At 35.3% G+C, this 19,672-nt stretch overlaps 1 protein-coding gene across 1 annotated transcript in view; it reads left to right on the top strand.

Annotated features, from left to right (window-relative positions):
* SEMA3E (semaphorin 3E) overlaps positions 1–19,672 on the top strand; it is a 113,990-nt gene that overhangs the window by 9,888 nt on the left and 84,430 nt on the right. The window contains exons 2-3 of the mRNA XM_030307862.2: positions 11,181–11,240; positions 13,904–14,023. Of these exons, the coding sequence (XP_030163722.1) occupies positions 11,181–11,240; positions 13,904–14,023 (180 nt within the window). The remainder of the gene's footprint in view (positions 1–11,180; positions 11,241–13,903; positions 14,024–19,672) is intronic.

Genomic DNA, 19,672 nt, shown 5'->3' with positions numbered 1-19,672 from the left:
CTTTGAGATTCTCTTTTTATTTCCTTTGGATATATACCTAAAAGTGGAATTGCTGGATCATTTGGTCATTCTAGTTTTAATTTTTGAGGAATTTCCCTGCTGTTTTCCACAGTAGCTATACCAGTTGATATTTCAACCAACATTGCATAAGAGTTTCCTTTACTCCATATCTTCACCACACATTATTTTTTATTTTTTAATAGCCATTTTAATGGTTGCGAAGTGATACCTTATTGTGGTTTGATGATGACTATTGATGTTGAGCACCTCTCTTTGTCCTTTAATAACTCCTTGTCCTTACACACTCTCCTTCCCCAGACTAACCTTCAACACATCCACTTTTTAAAAAACTATTTCCTTTCATTTCTAAACTAGATTTGAAGATTCTCCCAACCCTTTCTTAAACCTTGGTCTGATTTTGATTCTTACATTTGATTAAAATTGACTGTTTACTTGCCAGTGTACTTTATAAGATAGCTTCTTTAGAGTGAGTATTATGTTATATTCTGGTTTGAAGTTACAGGAACTCAAAGAATGTAGACAGTAAAAGAATTAAAAATGTATCTCTTGTTAATCCTGACATCACCCAGTAAATACGTTTTCTTCATTGTCTGCCTTCTTGCAAATCCCACTGTACTTGTTGCCAGAACCACATAAAAAAACTAATTATTCTCTACTTTCTTTAAGGTTAATTTTGTCTGCCTTCTGCCTCCACCCCCAACCCCACCAACCACCTACCCACTTCCCCACTGGCAAACAAAGTTGCATCCTGTTTTACAGTGTGACAGTAGTTTTTACTTCAGCTGCACATTAATAATGCCTGAGGACTTTGTAAATAATATGTATGCTGTGATGCATCTCCCCCTTGGCTGAAGTGAGGATTTTAAAAATTCTCTCAGGTGATTGTATGTGCATCCAGGATTGTGAAATGCTGAAGGATTATGTGCTCCTGTAAGCACTAGGAAATAGTGGTCCTATATGTGATGCAAATAAATAATTTTTTATATATAATAATCAGAATTTATATGGGTATATATGCACGTAAGAATGATTTTTTCTATGCAGTTTTGAAATAGATAAGAACTTACTATTTAATAGACTTACTGTTTTTAATAGTCTTTTTAGTTACTGGTTTTGCTTTATGATTTCTTTCATTCATAGCGTTTCCCAGACTTTGTAATAATAGTCTTTTGCAATGAAATTCTGTTCTGTTGTATTTGTATTACATTCATAAAAGCCCTATGACTCACACTGAAAAAAGTCACTCCTCGTGTTAAATCATACTCTTCCCTGTGAAAATTTCAATTTTGTAATTCCATTTGTTTTATCTCATGTTGTATTTTATTTAATGAGAACCTCACACCTGCCATAAAAGGGTGGCTTCTGCCAATTGCTCTCTTCAAAGGTCTATAAAATCTACAGATAATGTGAGACTTCTTAGGTGAAACTGATTTCATCAAGAACTTTGCATGAAATTAATTTTTTTTCCTTTTATCTTTTTCTGAAATCCTTTGGTATAAAAAGTTTTGAATGAATTAGAGGAAACCATTATATGAGTGAAAAATTAAAGCATCTTGAGATGTTCTGATTACATTGTGACAATACCAGGACATTAGTATGAATAAAAAATGTGGAAGGGGGAAGACATAACATCCTGGCAGATGCTTTTCACGTGATTTCCTGTAGATGCAACCTGGATCTTTTAAAAACAATTTATGATGAAATACCACAGTGTCTAACTTGGGATAGGATTCTAACCATGGGAATCCAGGGCTATTCATGTTTAAATTGGCTTTTGTTTTTCATCTGTTAAAACATTCGTCATTAAATTTTCTTTTATTTAGTACTTAGTTTTAAAATTATAGTTTTGTATTGAGGAAGCACTTCCAATGTAGATCATTTGGAAAGAAATGTGTATGATTCTTCTCACATGTTCCACCTTCAATTTGTTTGTACCTCTTGAGAAGTCGAGATGTGGCCATCAGGGAGAATTATAGTTTATTGTGTTATTATTTAAATTCTCTGGTGAGCAACTTGACACTCAGAAGAATTAAATTTTACTTTTCCATAACGCATAGTTTTTTGAACTTTAATCAGTGATATAATATAATTGGACTTAAATCTAAGATTTATATAGATACACGCAAGATTAATGAGTTAAGGTTTTTTTAGAGTTAAACAATTTGAAAAAAAAAAACCTCTCAATATGTTAGATATATCAAAAATATGCTCAAGAAAGGAAAAAAAAGAAATAGCTACAATTATGCTGGTATCTTCTTAGCATTTAAGAATCAACCCTGTATTTGCACAATTATGTAGTAATTCAATCCTTTAAAATAGGTTTAAAAAAAAACTTTTCATGTGACTTTAAAACATTTTAATGTATATCATTTCAAAATGATGAGTGATGATAAAATTCATTAGTAACCTAAAACTAGTAATAATCAAAATAAAAATCCGTCTTGATATTACACAAGGTAAATTTTTTCATATAGCATCTAAGAATTATTGAAAATATTTTGGCGGTGCCTGGGTGACTCAGTCAGTTAAGCATCCGATTCTGCTCAGGTCATGATCATGCAGTTTGTGGGTTCAAGCCCCTCATCGGGCTCTGTGCTGACAGCTCAGAGCCTGGAGCCTACTTTGGATTCTGTGTTTCCCTCTTTCTCTGCCCCTACCTGCTTGCACTCTGTGTGTGTCTCTCTCTCAAAAATAAATATACATTTAAAAAAATAATAAAAATAAAATACTTTTATACTATTTTCTATGTTCCATGAGAAAAATTTATTTCCGTATTTGTGTTTATCACATTTATTTAAATTTACCATTAAAGAAGTGTTAGGTCTGGTATATTTTCTTGTGTTTCTTTACTGGTTGAAAGTTTGTCCTCATTTTTTCTGATCAGTATTTTATTTCTAGAATAAGGTTTAGCTAACCAACAGTTAATATTTTTTTGAAAGTTAGCAAAAATAGCCAACATATTAATTTTCCATTTTATTTCATTTTAACTGTTTTAACTCACAGATTTTTTTAAAAGATTTTTTTAACGTTTATTTTTGAGAGACAGAGTGTGAGCAGGGGAGGGGCAGAGTGCGAGGGGAGAATGCAAATCCCAACCAGGGTCCAAGCTCCAGACTCTGAGCTGTCAGCATGGAGCCCAGTGTGGAGCTCAAACCCACAAACCGTGAGATCATGACCTGACTGAAGTCGGATGCCAGCCAGGGGCCCCTCACAGATATTACTACACTTTTTGAAAAGTACTAGAATGTGGTAGCAAGAACACAGAGTACATACTCACACTGCTGTGGGCTCCCATATCCAGTCTGCCACTTATAAGATGAGTGAGCTAGGGCAACTTATTCCACATCCGTGACAGAGAGGTAATCATAATACTTATCTCACAGCTTTTTGAGACAATTCATTGAGTTATTAAATGCCTAAGCAGTGCCTAGAACATACTAAGTGCCATCTAAATATTTGCTACTGTGTTTCCCTCTTTCTCTGCCCTTACCCCCTTGCACTCTGTGTGTGTCTCTCTCTCAAAAATAAATATACATTTAAAAAAAATAATAAAAATAAAATACTTTTATACTGTTTTCTATGTTCCATGAGAAAAATTTATTTTGTAAACTAGACATAGAATCAGAACATGATTCTAATGTGCTACCATTTCTAAGTAAGGTGAAAGAGTCCTACATAATTTTAGGGCCATTCAACTATATTCTAATTTTTTTTAATGTTTATGTATTTATGTTGAAAGAGAGTGAGAGAGCACAAGTGGGGGGAGGGGCAGAGAGAGAGGGAGAGAGAATCCCAAGCAGGCTCTGTGCTGTCAGTGTAGAGACTAATGCAGGGCTTGATCCCATGAACCACGAGATTATGACCTGCACCAAAATCAAGAGTTGAACACCCAAGCAACTGAGCCACCCAGACACCCCTCAACTACATTTTAGAAAGACACATAGGGATATGAAAAATGAAGAAATGAATAGAACAATCCCTACCATAAGATATTTGTAATATAACGAAGGTACATACACACACATTTGTCATATATAGCACAGTTTAAATGAAACTATAATAAGTGTCTAAATAAAATGCTAAGAAAGTATATGAAATCTAGGAGGTAGGGGTTCCTGGAGTGGATATAATTTAAATTGGACTTTTAATGATACTTGGAATTTTAATTTGTACAGATTGGTAGTGGGAACAGAGTGAGGAAAGAACAGAAATTTTAGAGTAGTTTAAAATAATAACTAATAACCATGGCTAACACATACAGGTGAAGTGGGGGGATGTGGGTGGGAACAGGGTACGGAGTGAGAGTTAAAGATGGAAATGTGGTTGAGATAAGATCATGGAGAATATTGACCACTGTGCTGTTGAAACCTAATCTACTCAACGTATGAGCCAGTGAGAGAGTCTCTAAAGATGTGCATAACATAACTGCTATTATAGTATGTGTGATCACTTGAGCATTAGTATGTTGGATGAATGGAAGGAAGAGGAAAATAAAGCCATGAAGCCAGTAAGTCGTAGTTAGAATTTAAAACCAAGTGTGTCTGTCCGAGAAGCCTATGCTCTTCCCACTGTTACACACCACTGAGAAGCAAATTACTGCTTTGGTGTGAACTTCATGTCCCCCAAACCAGTCTTCAGTATACCATGAGCCCTGCCTTTTGTTATGTGGTGTTTGTTTTCCCTTGGTTCTTACTTAGCATGACTGTATTTTACCTTCGAAATGGTGAAGAACTAGTGGAGTAGTTAGTTGTTGGTGACAGGAATGGAGTGGAGAAAAAACACTGATAAGTGTAAGAAAGAACTCTACTTCACCTGTTTACTTATGGCGGAGATTGAGAGCCAAGCCAACTCCAGTATTCAGCCATGGTAAGTGATTAGCTTGACTGTATTTAGTCTTTATAGACCCATGCAATCTGTGCTCATTTGAGGATTACTGAAATTTCCTGAAAAACAAAGAAAAACTTTTCTCTGGAAGATTGCAATACTGGTTTGAGGTACAACATTTTCTTTTCTTCTTTTCCATTTCCCAAAGAAATCAAAAGTAGATATATTTATGTAAGCTATATTTTATGGGACTTCATAGACTATCCCATATTAGCATTTAAATTTAACAAACATTCATCGGCAGTTTTTCTCTAAGTTTCTAAATTTAAGGGTTTTTTTTCTAAAATTATTCTCACCACTATTATTCTTAGCTAACATTACACTAGTTAATTGGAATATCTGTACAGAGAACTCTTTTAGACACTTGGTTTTTCTAAGTATTTATACTTTTCCCATTTATTTGACTTTACCGCATCAAAAGTAAAGGAAGTTCTTGTATTTTAGAATTTAATTTTTTTACTGGGTGGAACAGGCATTAAAAATAATTTGCATATAAATGGCACATGGTATTTCACATTAATGATAGCATTTGAGTAAATTCATCCATTAAAAAGGGCATGAAGCAGGCCAATAATGTTCCTGTAGTAATAATATTGTTCTAGTTCAAATGCTTTGGAGTATAAACATTTCAAATACAAATCTTGTTTATAGTTCAAAAGATTATAATTTTGGCATATAAACTACTTGAATAATGACAGTCGTTATGATTAAGTATAGAAGCATAAACACTGAGAACGGTAATATGTCAGGTTAAAGAGTATCATTTATAAACCATTAGGACTTTTTTAATGTGTTATATCTATTTTCTTTTCATGCTATTTATAGGACAAATAGTTAAAATATACATCGATGGACACTGGTACTGTGCATAGATGTAAAATGTAGATAGGCAAAATATAAATAGAAATTTGTTTAGAATAATAAAATTTAGAAAAATAATATTAGATGAAATTATAATAGTGACTTAGCCATTTAAATATATCCCATAAAAAGAGATTTACTGGATCACTTTATTTCTTATTTATTTAAATAAAAATGGAAGTCTTTTTTTAGACAGTTAAATTATTCCCTCTTTGTGCATTTGTTTTTGCTTTTCTAAATCTCTGACTGTCATAACGTCTTGTAACAGTAAGCTGTTAAATCCTTAATCGTAGCATAATTACGAGACTCAATAGGGAGTCCAGAAAAAATAGCCTTGTAATTTAATTTTTACTTTATTTTTTTCTCCTTTAAGATATGCAAGAATAGTAAATAGTCCATTAATGTGTATTGGAACAATTAAATTGTATTATAGGAGTATTGTGATGAAATGATGTATTTTTAACCTTTTGCTTTTTATGCCTCTTTTTGGAACAGAAAAGTTGGAAATAGCATTACACCCTGTAGTTTAACTGCCTTTAAAAAATGTTTTGTGCAGGAAAACAGATTAATTGTATGGGTTTTTGTTGATGCTAAACTCTGGAACAGAACCAAAGGCCATCCAGACTTCTACAGTAAATGAAGACAGTCATTTCCCTTACTATCCTGATAGGATATTTGTACATGATGGCTTTAAAATAACTCCATTTTCAGTGAGGTCTTGATCTGTCATCTTTTGTCACATGAATGAACATTCGAGTGCCATCCTAAGCCTATTAAATTAAAAAAAAAAAAAAAGAACAACAAACTTGAGTAAATCTATAATTACATTGTTCCTTTGCAGAGTTCTCCGTATCACTTTATTTTAGGAAGTGTTCATAATTCAGTCTTCTGCATCTCTCCCTTCCATCCTCTCGGAGTGATTTCCTTCAGAAATCCTACAAGTCTTTCAAAGCCTAGATTTTTGTTAACATCCTACAGAATTTCTTCCTGATTAAAGTGAAAATTGTCTCATTCCTTTGCCACTGGTTACAGCAGTTTTATGTTATTCAAGCTTATGTTACCAAATTTACTGTAACTAACTCTTTAGTGAATGGATTTTACAGAGAATGTGATAAAGGTATACTGATTGATACAAGCCATCAGTAGACCTTGAATAAGCAGTGACTGCATTGAAGGCATTTTGCCTAGTTGGGATTGTGCATTGGTAAGAATACTGAAATAAGATAAGCCTTGTTCTCTATAACTTACAGTGTAATATAGGAGCTAAAGTTACGTGCATAAATCAGTTAAATCTTAGGTAGGAAAGTAAGAGAACACTATAGAGGAATCAAAGGAGGGAGAGATACCATATAAAAGATATTCAGGAAAGGTTTCGTTCTTAGAGCAATTGCATTATTACATTGTTGCTAAAAACAGTACATATTCTGACCATGCCTTAGGCAAGCCATTTATTGTATTCACTATCACAAAATACAGTATCTTTTGTTGGTGTCAAAGTGTAAAGGGTCTGAAATTTTATCTTACTTGTGAGACAAGTTAACCTGTCACTGTTTCCTAGATGCTGCCAGAAGTTATGAGATGCATGGGTCAGAGACAAAGAACTCTGTTAGCCACAGCATAGCATACAGCATGGCCGTCATGTTTCCAGTAATTTTCTTTGTCCCCATTAAGTCCCACAGCGGGTAATGCATAGCATCCCGGGTAGATGCTACACACAGGGAGTATGTGTTATGCCCGATGAACCTCAAGCTTAGGAAATATGAACTCTCTTAAGGTGTCTGTTAGCAAATGTATTCAGCCTTTGTCCAGAGGGAGACATTATCTTTATTATCTTGGTCAGGAAGACTAGGAACTAGTCTTTCATTTGCCTGGAGGGAGGTTGTATCCCAATCTTTAAGCCTGTTTGAGCAGATAATGTAGACAAAAGGTGTCAAAAGATGAGTAGAAATTTTGTAGGACAATTGCTTCCTAAACAGTGTATTTAAGTAGTCCTAGAAATAAATAATCATTATGAAGCAGTCATTTAGGGGAATATAGGATGTAATACATTGAGGTTGTTTTACTGTTCTGGATACTATTTCAACACTGAAAAGCTGAATTTGGTATATTTTTCTAAAGAATTGGTTATCTCATACTTTGAAATTGTGTACATACAGTGCAAATAAGTCATCATTTTACATGATGAAAAAGCGATAAGGGATGCTAATATTTTAAGAATCGCCCTGCTTCTCCTAAGTGTGTTAAGAATATAAAGCATTATAAATGTATTTTCTGATTTATTGATGCTGATAACTGAATTAGTCATGAAAATATATCCAGTGATAGATGATCCTAAAATAAATTTGTATTTATACTTGTGTATATATAATATACAGTATATATAATATATGCTATGTATACATTCCACATATTTGTGTATATATATATATGCACAAGTTCTAGCATATCCTTTTGAATAGTTTACACATCTACAGTAAAGTCTTAATTCCAAAACTAAATTGAATCTCAAGTGAAAATGGGTCTTAGAAATCATCTGAAAAAAATCTCACCCCAGGTGCAAAAATGTTTTGCAAAATAATGGATCACTAAAATTTTTATTCAACTTCACTTCTAGGAGGTTTACCCTGTAATGGTATTAGTGACTCTGTTGAAGCTGATGCAAGCGTGCATCTGTCCCTGACACTGATGTGTTTATGTGATGTCTTCCTGATTCATGTGTGATTCACTGAGGGATCCACCGCTTCCATCATACACATCGATTCTAGGATTTTATATGTTGTGCCTTGGCTTTTTAGTTGGTTTTCTTTCCACTCCTACTTTTTTCCTTTGTCATTTTGCTATGTTGTAAAACAAATATACATACATGATTTTTTTTAAAGTTTATATACTGCATTAGGAAAGCAAAAGAAACACCTGGGGTTGAGTACTGTTAGTAAGAACCTGGTCGGACCTGTTACACTAATAAGAATATCAAGTAAGATGTTACACCTTAATTCAAGCCATAGAATGCTTGTTTCTATGATAATAATTACTATGTAAAAAGCATCAGAATAAAATGCCATTGACCCTACTTTTATAAATTCCTGATATTATTCATGTATCAGATTGGATTTGGCTACATAGTATGTGATAAGCCTCTTCTACATGCCTAACTTATTACTTTTATGGGACATAGCTTTAAAAAAATTAAATCTTGACCATATGTGGGATTCAAATATATATATATATATATATATATATATATATATATATATATATATGTTTATAATCAGTTACATGTAATCAGTTATATACACCACACATATATACGTATATAGAAAATCAGTTTTCAAAAACTCAAATGACTGCAGGGGTCAATTAGGTAAAAGAAAAATCTGAAGCAAATCAGAAAGTTTTGATTTTTATGCAAAAGTTCTCATTTGTAAACATTGGCGACTAATTAAAAAATAATTAAACAGTGTGCTCACTAAATAAAAAAATACCTCCAATCAGCAACATCGAATATTGAGTTTGATAACCAGAGTTTTTTCTTAGGCTAGCAGAGCACAGAATGGGATGGTGGTAGGTGGAGGGAGGGGAGAAATCAGGGAGAGATAATAGGGACCTTAAAGGGACAAATTGCCATAGATAGGAAAAGAGTCTGGCTAACTGGCCCAGGCCTAAACTATACTCTAATGACAGGAAACATTGACCCTGAGTTGTAGAAAGATATCCCTGAACCCTTCCTCTGGGGACTCATGAGCACCCTGAGGAGGAGAAAGTTATGTGTAGAAATATTAATACCTTAAGAGCCCCAGGCTACTCTACTGGAAAGTTTCCATTCCTTCACCAGAATGTTAACTTGGGAACAGAAAGTGATTGCCTAAAACAGAAGAGAACCAAAGAAATACTGATGTAGCCTAGCTCAAAGTGCCATGGAAGTAGAAAAAGTAGAACTTCTTAGCAGTCCTGTACCCCAGTACTTGTGGATCTAAGGAGAAAACCTTTGAAGGCAATCAAGAAAAAAATTAGAGTATTCTCATGAGAGCCAGCATCTCCCAAAACAGAATTTACTATCACTTGGTCAGCAGAAACCATGAAGATGACACATTAGCATGAGATGATGCTCCCCAGAATTCTGAGAGACACAAGAAAAGGGCTCAGTTGAGCTTTTTCAGTCTGGGAGGGGGTGGGTGATTGATCGAGCAGATGTGGGGATAAACTTACCACTTGTTACACTTATATGGATCACATTTGAGTTCCAAACCATAGATGTAATGTGTTGTGGAGCTAGACAGAGAAACACACATTTTTTTTTGTTTTTAAAAGGAGGTCCCTCGGGCACCTGGGTGATTCAGTCAGTTGAGCCTCTGACTTTGGCTCAGGTCATGATCTCGCAGTCCCTATGTTTGAGCCCGTCATCAGGCCTCAGTGCTGACAGCTCAGAGCCTGGAGCCTGCTTTGGATTCTGTGTCTCCTTCCTCTTTGTCTCCCCTTGACTTGCGCCCAGTGTCTGTCTGTCTGTCTGTCTGTCTCTCTCTCTCTCTCTCTCTCTCTCTCAAAAGGTAAACATAAAAAAAAAAAATTTGTTTTAAAAAGGAGGTCCTGAAGTAATACCATATCTTTGATAAAGTTGTAGTAAGGATTAAATTAAATACTGAATTTGAGGTGTTTAGTACAAAAATTAGAAAGCTGGTAATGCAGGTGTCAGTGAGGATACGGGGATATTGCTGGTGGAGTATGAACATGTTGCCATTCTAGAGAACAGTGTGGCGCTATGTTAACAGATTAAATTTGTGTTTGCCTAAGACCCAGTATTTCTACTTCTGAGTCATGTATACCAATCCTGCTCCATTGGTACCATATGATAGCAATGATGCACTTTTATAGATCTCAGAGGGACATGTACAAAGATGTGCCATGTTTGTTGTGCTAGAGGTTTGGAGGCAGTCTGGGTGTCCATCCAGGATGTAGGAGTCATGCATCCTTTCATCCCGTCACTTAGCAAACACTACCAAGTCCCCATACGCCAAGCTCTGGGCTCAGTGGTAAAAATGAAAAGGGAACTAAGGTGGTGCCTGACCAGGAGGAGCAGACAGTCAGGTTCAGGGGAGAGACTGGACTGCAGAATTCAGGGCAGGTTAAGTACAGAGCAGGGCTGCTTGAATTGTGGGTGGCTTCTGAAAGGCTGAGACTTGAAGGAGCCTTAAGAAAGACTTTTTTTTTTTAACTAAGTTTTAGCCTGTAATAAAAGCTCAAATGAAAGTGCCTTCATTATACGAATAATGATGTAAAGAAGATAAAGTCTTAATTTATCTTCTGAGGAAATAGAAAAAAATGAACACATATTGGAATTCCAGAAAAAATGAAATGGTTTTTCAGTATGGTTTATTTTTGTATGCATTTGCATAATAGTGCATTGTCTTTTATTTCAGATACACTGGCCTAGCACAGCACTAAAAATAGAAGAATGCATAATGAAAGGAAAAGACGCAGTAAGTATTACTCATTGTAAATCAAACACATCATCAATTATATCCCTGGTCAGTCACAAGGGACTGACTCCCTAACCTTTTATTTGCTCCCAAAAGGCATATATGCAGTTGATTCAGGAAGAAAAAAACTATATGTACATGTACCCATATATACATATTCATTTAGACATAGTTATTTACAAGTTAATTTTAATGAAGGGTTAGAGTAAAGCGAGTAAAGCGGGTCTTGGTTTTTGTTTTATTATATTTTTATCCACTCAGATTTATGAATTTCTTATACTAATGCTTATTTCCTACATATTTGTGGAAAAAATAATTTCGGGTCAAATTTTAATTCAAGGGAAAGCGAAGTACTTTCTTTGTGAGATTTCATTTTGCTTTGATGAGTCCATTAGAACCTACTAAAGAAACAAAAGGAGAGAAAATGAAAAGAAAGGAGAAGGCAAAGGCAGTATGCATGCTTTACCTCTTCCACGATGTGCTTAGGGTCTCTCTTACTGGAAGAATTAACATTCCATCTCTCCATAACTTCCCTGCAGCGTGTGAGCTTGTGCAGGAGCAGTGGCCCCGACCCAGTTCTGAGCACACTAAAACCTGTACGAAGGGACTCCCCTGTGCCTGGAGTAGCTGCTGATGACACAGTACACGTGTTTGGAAGAAGGCATGCACATCTCCTTTTGAAAGTTAACTTATCCTTTTTTTCCTCTTTTTATAGTGAGAGAAAAACAAAAACAAAAACATGTAAAAGGCTAACACACGTTACACCAACTCCTGAGTCTCTGTAGCAACTGGGTCACAGCCAAGGAGTGAGTCAGGACATTCTTGCTGCCTTAGTTCGTAGCATGATGCAGACTAATTGAACACACTCTTAGGCTATGTCATTGTCAGCCCAGCAGAGCCAAATGTTGTTCGTTTCATTCAAGGTGTGACAACGTCTGATGACATGAAAAGCAGGTGCTTCTAGTGATAGAATATTTTCTCCATGTCTGAATGATTAGATTTTTCCAGTGATATGGGTCACTCTCATAATAAAATGCTATGAGTTGGAAATTGAAGAAAATATATCTACGTGCTGTGGATAATCAGGGTAGTAGTATGTTCCTCATTCTTACCAAGGGAATGCCATAATATGGATCATTTATGGTAAGATAGTTCTGGTGACTTTTTCATTCGATACTGTTATATGAGAGACTTTATAAGGACAAACCGTCCTTATAAAACGTTATATTTCCTGACTATTGCATGTATTGATATTAAAGTAATATTTAGCATTAAAATAGTATTTTGTAACTTATTTTAAATGAAATAACAGTATCCGGGGCGCCTGGGTGGCTCAGTTGGTTGAGCGTCCAACTTCGGCTCAGGTCATGATCTCATGGTTCGTGGGTTCGAGCCCCGTGTTGGGCTCTGTGCTGCCAGCTCAGAGCCTGGAGACTGCTTCCGATTCTGTGTCTCCCCCTCTCTCTCTCTGTCCCTCCCCTGCTCGCTTGCTCTCTCTCTCTCTCAAACACAAATTAACATTAAAAAAATTTTTGAATGAAATAGCAGTACCTAATTTACCAAGAAGGTGTTTGCTGTAATTAACTTAGACAAGTTGGTTTGAGCAGTTTTAGACTTCTTTTCATTCACCCTATTGGTCATGAAACTCACCTAGTGATTTATGTAGTAAAATTTCATAAGCATATACAATATATTTGGTACTGTGTTTGATTAAGCAGGGAATAAAAGGTGTGTAAAATAAATACTGTGTCCTCAAAAAACTTAGATTTGGATCCAAGTATAGGCAGACTAGAGCTTCTTGGCCAAATATACTTGTAAATAAAGTTTTAAAGTTTTTTATTTTTGTAAATTTTTTTGTAAATAAAGTTTCTATTTTTGTAAATAAAGTTTCTATTTTTGTAAATAACGTTTCATTGGAAGCCAGTTGCACACAATCGTTTCTGTATTATCTCTGGATGCCTTCATGCCTTATCTACAGAGGTAAGTAGTTGGAACAGAGACCAGTAAGTAGTTGGAACAGAGACCATTCAACTAAATATATTTATTCCCTGGTCCATTATAAGAAATTTTTTGCTGATTCCTGGACAGCAGTCTTATAGGTATAAAATAAGTATTTCTCTTGGTTAGCTTTCTATATATTTCTTTGAAAGTTCTCTATAAAAGTGCTGTATGTGAATGTATGAATATGAATATATGACTTATTTTCCCTAACCATTAAAAAACTCAGTAATGCCTTAAAGTCTGTATATGTTTCCTTGAGAGTAATGAAGCTTTCTCTAATTATTGGTTTTCTGACTTTGTACTTACTCACTGTTTACATGTACTTTAAAAAAATAACAGCATTGGGAATAACTTAATTACCTAGTGGAACATATTGCCATGCAAATCTTTATATTGAATACATTTCTAGAATACCTGAAAAGTGACAGAATCCCATTATAAGTGTAATTCACACAGCGTGGCTAACTGCAGTGTGCTTTGGCCACCTCAGTCTGTTCTTCCACTGTTCCTTGCCCTCTGTCATCTGTCCCACATGCCCCCACTAGCCATGGGAGGCTTAAACATGAGATTTGTACGTTAGGAAATACAAAAATTAAAAAGGGCTAAACTTTTTTTTTATATTAACCAGTATCTTCCTTTTTTTTTTTTGTTCCCTGCTATAGAGTGAATGTGCAAATTATGTTCGAGTTTTGCATCACTATAATAGGACACATCTTCTGACCTGTGGTACTGGTGCTTTTGACCCACTTTGTGCCTTCATCAGGGTTGGATACCATTTGGAGGTAAGATAAGTTCACTCATATCAATAAAAGTCATGCTTAAAAGAACTTTATTTTAAAAGAAAAGTAGTGGGTGGGGTGCCTGGGTGGCTTAGTCAGCCAAGCACCCGAGTGGGTTTGGCTCAGGTCATGATCTAATGGTTCCTGAGAAAGCCTGCGTCAGGCTCCACGCTGAGAGCATAGAACCCTGCTTGGGATTGTCTCTCTCTCTCTCTCTCTCTCTCTGCCTCTTCCCTGCTCATGTTCTAAAAAATAAATGATTGAATGAATGGATGAATGAATGAATGAATGAAAAATAAAAGAAAAAAAAAGTTTGTGGTATTTTCTTTGGTGAAAAACAAAAACATTTGTGATGTACTGGTAAAATTTTCCTAAGTCAGAGAAAGGATCTCTCTGGACCTTTAAAATCCTCATCAGCTATAAAATCAGTGAATCAATAAATTCTTTATGTATTCATTCCCTGAACAAATTCATTTACTTAATTGTACACTTAAAAATATTACTTCATATCAAACTGTGTTCTCTGTTGTGTTCTTATGTAAATTTTATTAATGTAAACTGCCAAACTAGAATGCAACCATGAATATATGTAAAAATAAATTTATATAAACAAAGTTACTACATATAGTATTTTATAAAGGGTATGCAAAGACGTTGATTTTGTAATTACTCTTATTTTTAGGCAGGTGAAGTGAGGGAGGTAGAGTTGGGAGCGGTAAGGGAGATTACAAACTGAAGCTAAGTATTAAAGAGTGAAAGCTGTATGCCCCAGAACCACTACTAGGTGAAAGAAAACAAATCTTAGGTGAGTTCTGTCACGTATATAATACTGACCAACCAGTTGGCTTGAAGATCAGTCACATAACCTGTTTTGACAAGTCAGATGAACTCTCAACTCTCACTTATTTTATAAGGCACATTTTCAAGCACCTTACGTCACACTTTCACTCTGAAATATATTAAACGCTATTCTGACGTCAGAATCTGCTCCCTTTTTTTAGGTCAGAAGGCAGATCCTACATGAAGACAGGATGCAGATAAAACATATATGTAGATAGTCTATAGTCTCTTGATTCTCATACTGTATTTATGAAAGGGCTGCAGTAACCCTAAAATATTTTCAGTCACCACATATAAAGAATAACATTCATTTCACTAGTGAAAAATTATTTCTGATATTCCTTATACTAGTTAACACTCAGGTGCACGTATAATTAGCAATATCTGAAGTGCTTACTTTAGCTGCCTTTTGAGAGAGCCTCTGATTTGAGATACTTCAGCTGGTAAGTGTCCTTATAGGCGGGATTTTTGATTAGTCTATTTTAAATGGTAACCACCTCTCCTTGTAGATTAAAGCTAAGTAGCATACACAAACACATCAAGTGTATTCACTGAATTATTTTAAAGAGAAAAGACAGCTGATCTATTGGAAGAACTTTAAACGGAGATGTATAAGGCAAATCTGCCCTGTGCAGAGTCAGAATATTTACATGTATACAAAGTATACAGACAGAGGCACCTGGGTTGCTCATTGTTAAGCGCTGACTTTCAGAGTAGAGCTTGCTTTGGATCTTTTATCTCCCTCTCTCTCTGCCCCTCCCCTGCTCATTCTCTCTCTCGCTCTCTCGCTCTCTCGCTCTCTCGGTCTCTCTCTCCCTCCCTCAAAAATAAACATTAAAAAAAGTATACTGACAGTCATGTATGCATATATATAAAGCCAGAATATATACATTTTGTGGTGCAGATCTATTGGCAACAGATCCTCTCAGTTTTCATTATCTGAAAATGCCTTGATTTCATTTTTATTTATGAAGGAAATTTTCCCTGGATATAGAATTTAGGGTTCACAGGGTTGGTTTGTTTTGTTTTGTTTTGTTTTGTTTGTTTTTTTAGCATTTCAAAATGCTTCAAATGTCTTCTGATCTTTTTCTGATGTAAATTCCGGTTTCATTCATACTGATACTACCCTGTTTGCAGTTGCTTTGTATTTGAGGATTTTCTCTTCCTGTTTGGTTTTCACCAGTTTCTCCATAGTGTGCCTATTTGTGTGTGGTGGTGGTGGGAGATTGGTGTTTACATTTCTTGAAATACTGACATTTTTTAACACAAAAGCTTATGTTTTGCATCTAATTTCACACATTTTTGGCCCTTATAATTCCAAATAATATTACTGCTTTATGCCCTCCTCTTCTTCAGGGTTTCGTGGGGGGCGGGGGGGGGGCATTGTGCCACAAATGACTGAGATTCTGCCCATTTTTATTGTTTCTGTTTTCTCTGCTTTGCAAATTGGATACATTCTCTTGATTTATTTTCAAGTTTACTAATCCTTTCTCCTGACATCTCCAGTGGGCTGTTAAGCTAACCCCGTTAATGGTCAATACAGATATTGTACTTTGCAGTTCTAAAACTTCCATTTTGGGGCCCCTGGGTGGCACAGTCGGTTAAGCGTCCGACTTCAGCCAGGTCACGATCTCGCGGTCCGTGAGTTCGAGCCCCGCGTCAGGCTCTGGGCTGACGGCTCAGAGCCTGGAGCCTGTTTCCGATTCTGTGTCTCCCTCTCTCTCTGCCCCTCCCCCGTTCATGCTCTGTCTCTCTCTGTCCCAAAAATAAATAAACGTTGAAAAAAAAAATTTAAAACTTCCATTTTGTTTATATTTCATTTCTTTAATGAGCATTTCCCCATATTTTTATTCATCATGACTATCTTTTTCTTTAAGCTCTTGAACATATTTTTAACAGCTGTTTTAAAATCCCTCTGTGCTAATTTTAACATCTGGGTCAACTTAAGGTAAGTTTGCATTGATTGATTTTTTTCTCTTACCTGTAGGTCATATTTTCTTGTTTCTCTGCATGTCTAGTAATTTTTATTGTGTACCAGACATTATACATCATATGTTTTCAAGATTGTGGGTTTGATTATCTTTTAAAGAGAGTTGATTTTTATTCTAGTAGGCAGCTTACTTGTCTGGACTCAAACTCACAAATCTCTTGTGATGGATGGCAGCCAAAAATCTCTTTCAACTTTCCAGACGGTGCTTTTTATGCTCTGCTTGCACGTGTAGTCAGGTGTCCGCCAAGAATTTGGGAAAGAATGTAGACATGGATTTCAGGGCGCCTCCTCCCTCAGTTTTTGGATATCTCCTCTTGCATTTCAGCTGACCTGGTACTTTCAATTTCTTTTTTTTTTTTTTTTTTTTTTTTTTACTCTCCAGGCTATTAAGTCTGGAGCTTTCTGCTTGAGTTCTAGCCATTCCTCACCACATAGATTAGGGGATTTCCTTGAGTGAAAAACTTTCTTGTCTTTGCTCTTAACTATCTCCGTTTTCTTAAGATCATTAAAAAAAAAAAAAAATGACTAGTTTGTCATTATTATCTGTGTGAGAGTCCAGACTAGCAGATTGTCATTAGCAGAGATGGATCTCTATTATAAGTCACCTACATAGACATGGTAGTGAACATTTTTTCTTGTGTAATTTTCTAAGTAACAATATGATTGAAAACACATTTTGAAAAATTCTGTACATTGCATAAGAGGAGCTTGTGGGATATGATAATAAGAATAGTGAGAAATTGATTCCCCAAACTCCATTTGGAGGCTTGATAACATTTTATATGAGAGAATGAGAAATTACAAATTATTATAGGCAAGGAAAATACTTTATTTTTTTTTTTAATGTTTATTTATTTTTGAGAGAGAGAGAGACAGAGTGCAAGTGGAGGAGGTGCAGAGAGAGAGGGAGACACAGAATTCAAGGCAGGCTCCCGGCTCTGAGCTGTCAGCACAGAGCCCGACGCAGGGCTCGAACTCACAGAGTAATGGACCGTGAGATCATGGCCTGAGCCAAAGTCGGCTGGCCAGCTGACTGAGCCACCCAGGCACTCCGGAAAATACTTTGTTTAAAAAACACAGAGGCCCACACATATGAGATAGGTTTGCAGACATTAGTAGAATAGGTTGTGGAATGTCAGGAGATAACACTGGGAGCAAATTGGCACAGGATTTTTTAATGCCAGGCAGTGGCATTTTGTTGTTACTTCTAAAGACAGCATAGAGAACATAAAGGAATTGAGCAGATTGAATGACATGACATTAGTAATATTTAGAATTGATTCAAGCAGAGAGAGAAAGACAGAAATTAAAGAGCAGATTGAATGACATGACATTAGTAATATTTAGAATTGATTCAAGCAGAGACAGAAAGACAGAAATTAAAGAAGGCTATTACAAGAGTCTGTAAGATCATGAAGATATTTAACAGTATGGTCACAATAGCAAAGGAAAGGAAGTGTGGAACCAATGTGAGAAGCTGTTTAGTGGTCAAGAGGTTATATAACAACATTTTATTGGAGGTTGCTGATTAAAGGGAATTAGAAACCATTCCAAATTTATTTCTTGATGATTCAGAAGAAAAACAAGAGGGAGCTAAGAAAGCAGAGTAGGTTTTGTGAAAACATTTAAAAATGCTCAGTATTTCTCAGTTGTAACTTTTTCATTTCTGTGTATAGATATTTGAAACATTGATCTGTGTACTAGGAGAGGGTGTTACCAGAATAAGTTGAATTATTGAAGCCTAGGTAGTTAATTGTTCCATAATGTGTCTCCTCTCTCTTTCTCCTTCTCTTCCTCCCTCCCTCCATCCACCCCTCCATCTTACGCCTTCTCTCCCTCTCACTTTATCCAAGTACTTGGAAAATTCTATGATATAGGTGACAGTGAATGTCTAGGGAGTATGAGTGTAAACAGAGACTGAGCAGACAGAGTAGTATAAGGCAAATCAGGTAGTAAAGAATTTATAATCACACTTGAAAGGGAAAATTATTGTAAATAATTTATTTATAATAAAATAAAATTATATTATACATAATATAATAAAATTATACATAATATAATAAAATTATATTGTACATAATATAATAAAATTATATTGTACATAATATAATTAAATTATATTATACATAATATAATTTATTTTATTATAAGTAAAATAATATATATGTATATTATAAATATAATAAAAATTATTATAAAATGATAGCATCATCAATTCTACAGAGAGGGCAGTTTGCTAAAGGGATGAATAATTAGAATGTAGGAGATTAAGAAGTGACTGAATAGTGACAAAGTAAAGATAGTAATATTGCCTATTTAATCCAGAAGTAGATTCCTTAATGAAAAAAAAAATAAGGGAAAGCTACAAGAAGTATAGGAGTGTTGAAAGAAGTTTTTTCTTAGGATAGCAGATAGAGAAAAAGCAGTTATCCAGTAAGAGGAAATGGCCACTTCTTGCAGATAAGGTGAGCCAGGTGGGAAGTAAGTTTTCTGAGGGGAACAGTGAGCTATTTAATAGATCTCATCAGCAGTTTGATTTAAGCGGATATCAGGAGAGAGAGACCTAAGGTAGAAATACGGATTTGAGAATCAGTAGCATGTGTGTGTATGTGTGCGTGCGTGTGTGTGTGTGTGTGTGTGTGTGTGTGTGTGTGTGTGAAAGCTGAGATCTTTAGGCATGATGTCATTGCCTAGGAAGAGAATTTGAGTAAAAGGGGAAAATAGCCAAATATGGAGCCTGGAAATCCCAATTCTTGAAAGGCTTGTGGAGGAAGAAAAACCCACAAAGAGATTAAAAGTGAGTGACCAAGAAGTTTAGAAGG

The sequence above is a fragment of the Lynx canadensis genome, chromosome A2 (assembly GCF_007474595.2).
Source record: "Lynx canadensis isolate LIC74 chromosome A2, mLynCan4.pri.v2, whole genome shotgun sequence".
In the NCBI taxonomy this organism is placed as follows: Eukaryota; Metazoa; Chordata; class Mammalia; order Carnivora; family Felidae; genus Lynx; species Lynx canadensis.
Note: the sequence above shows the minus strand (reverse complement) of the source record. Positions and strands in the feature narration are given on the sequence as shown.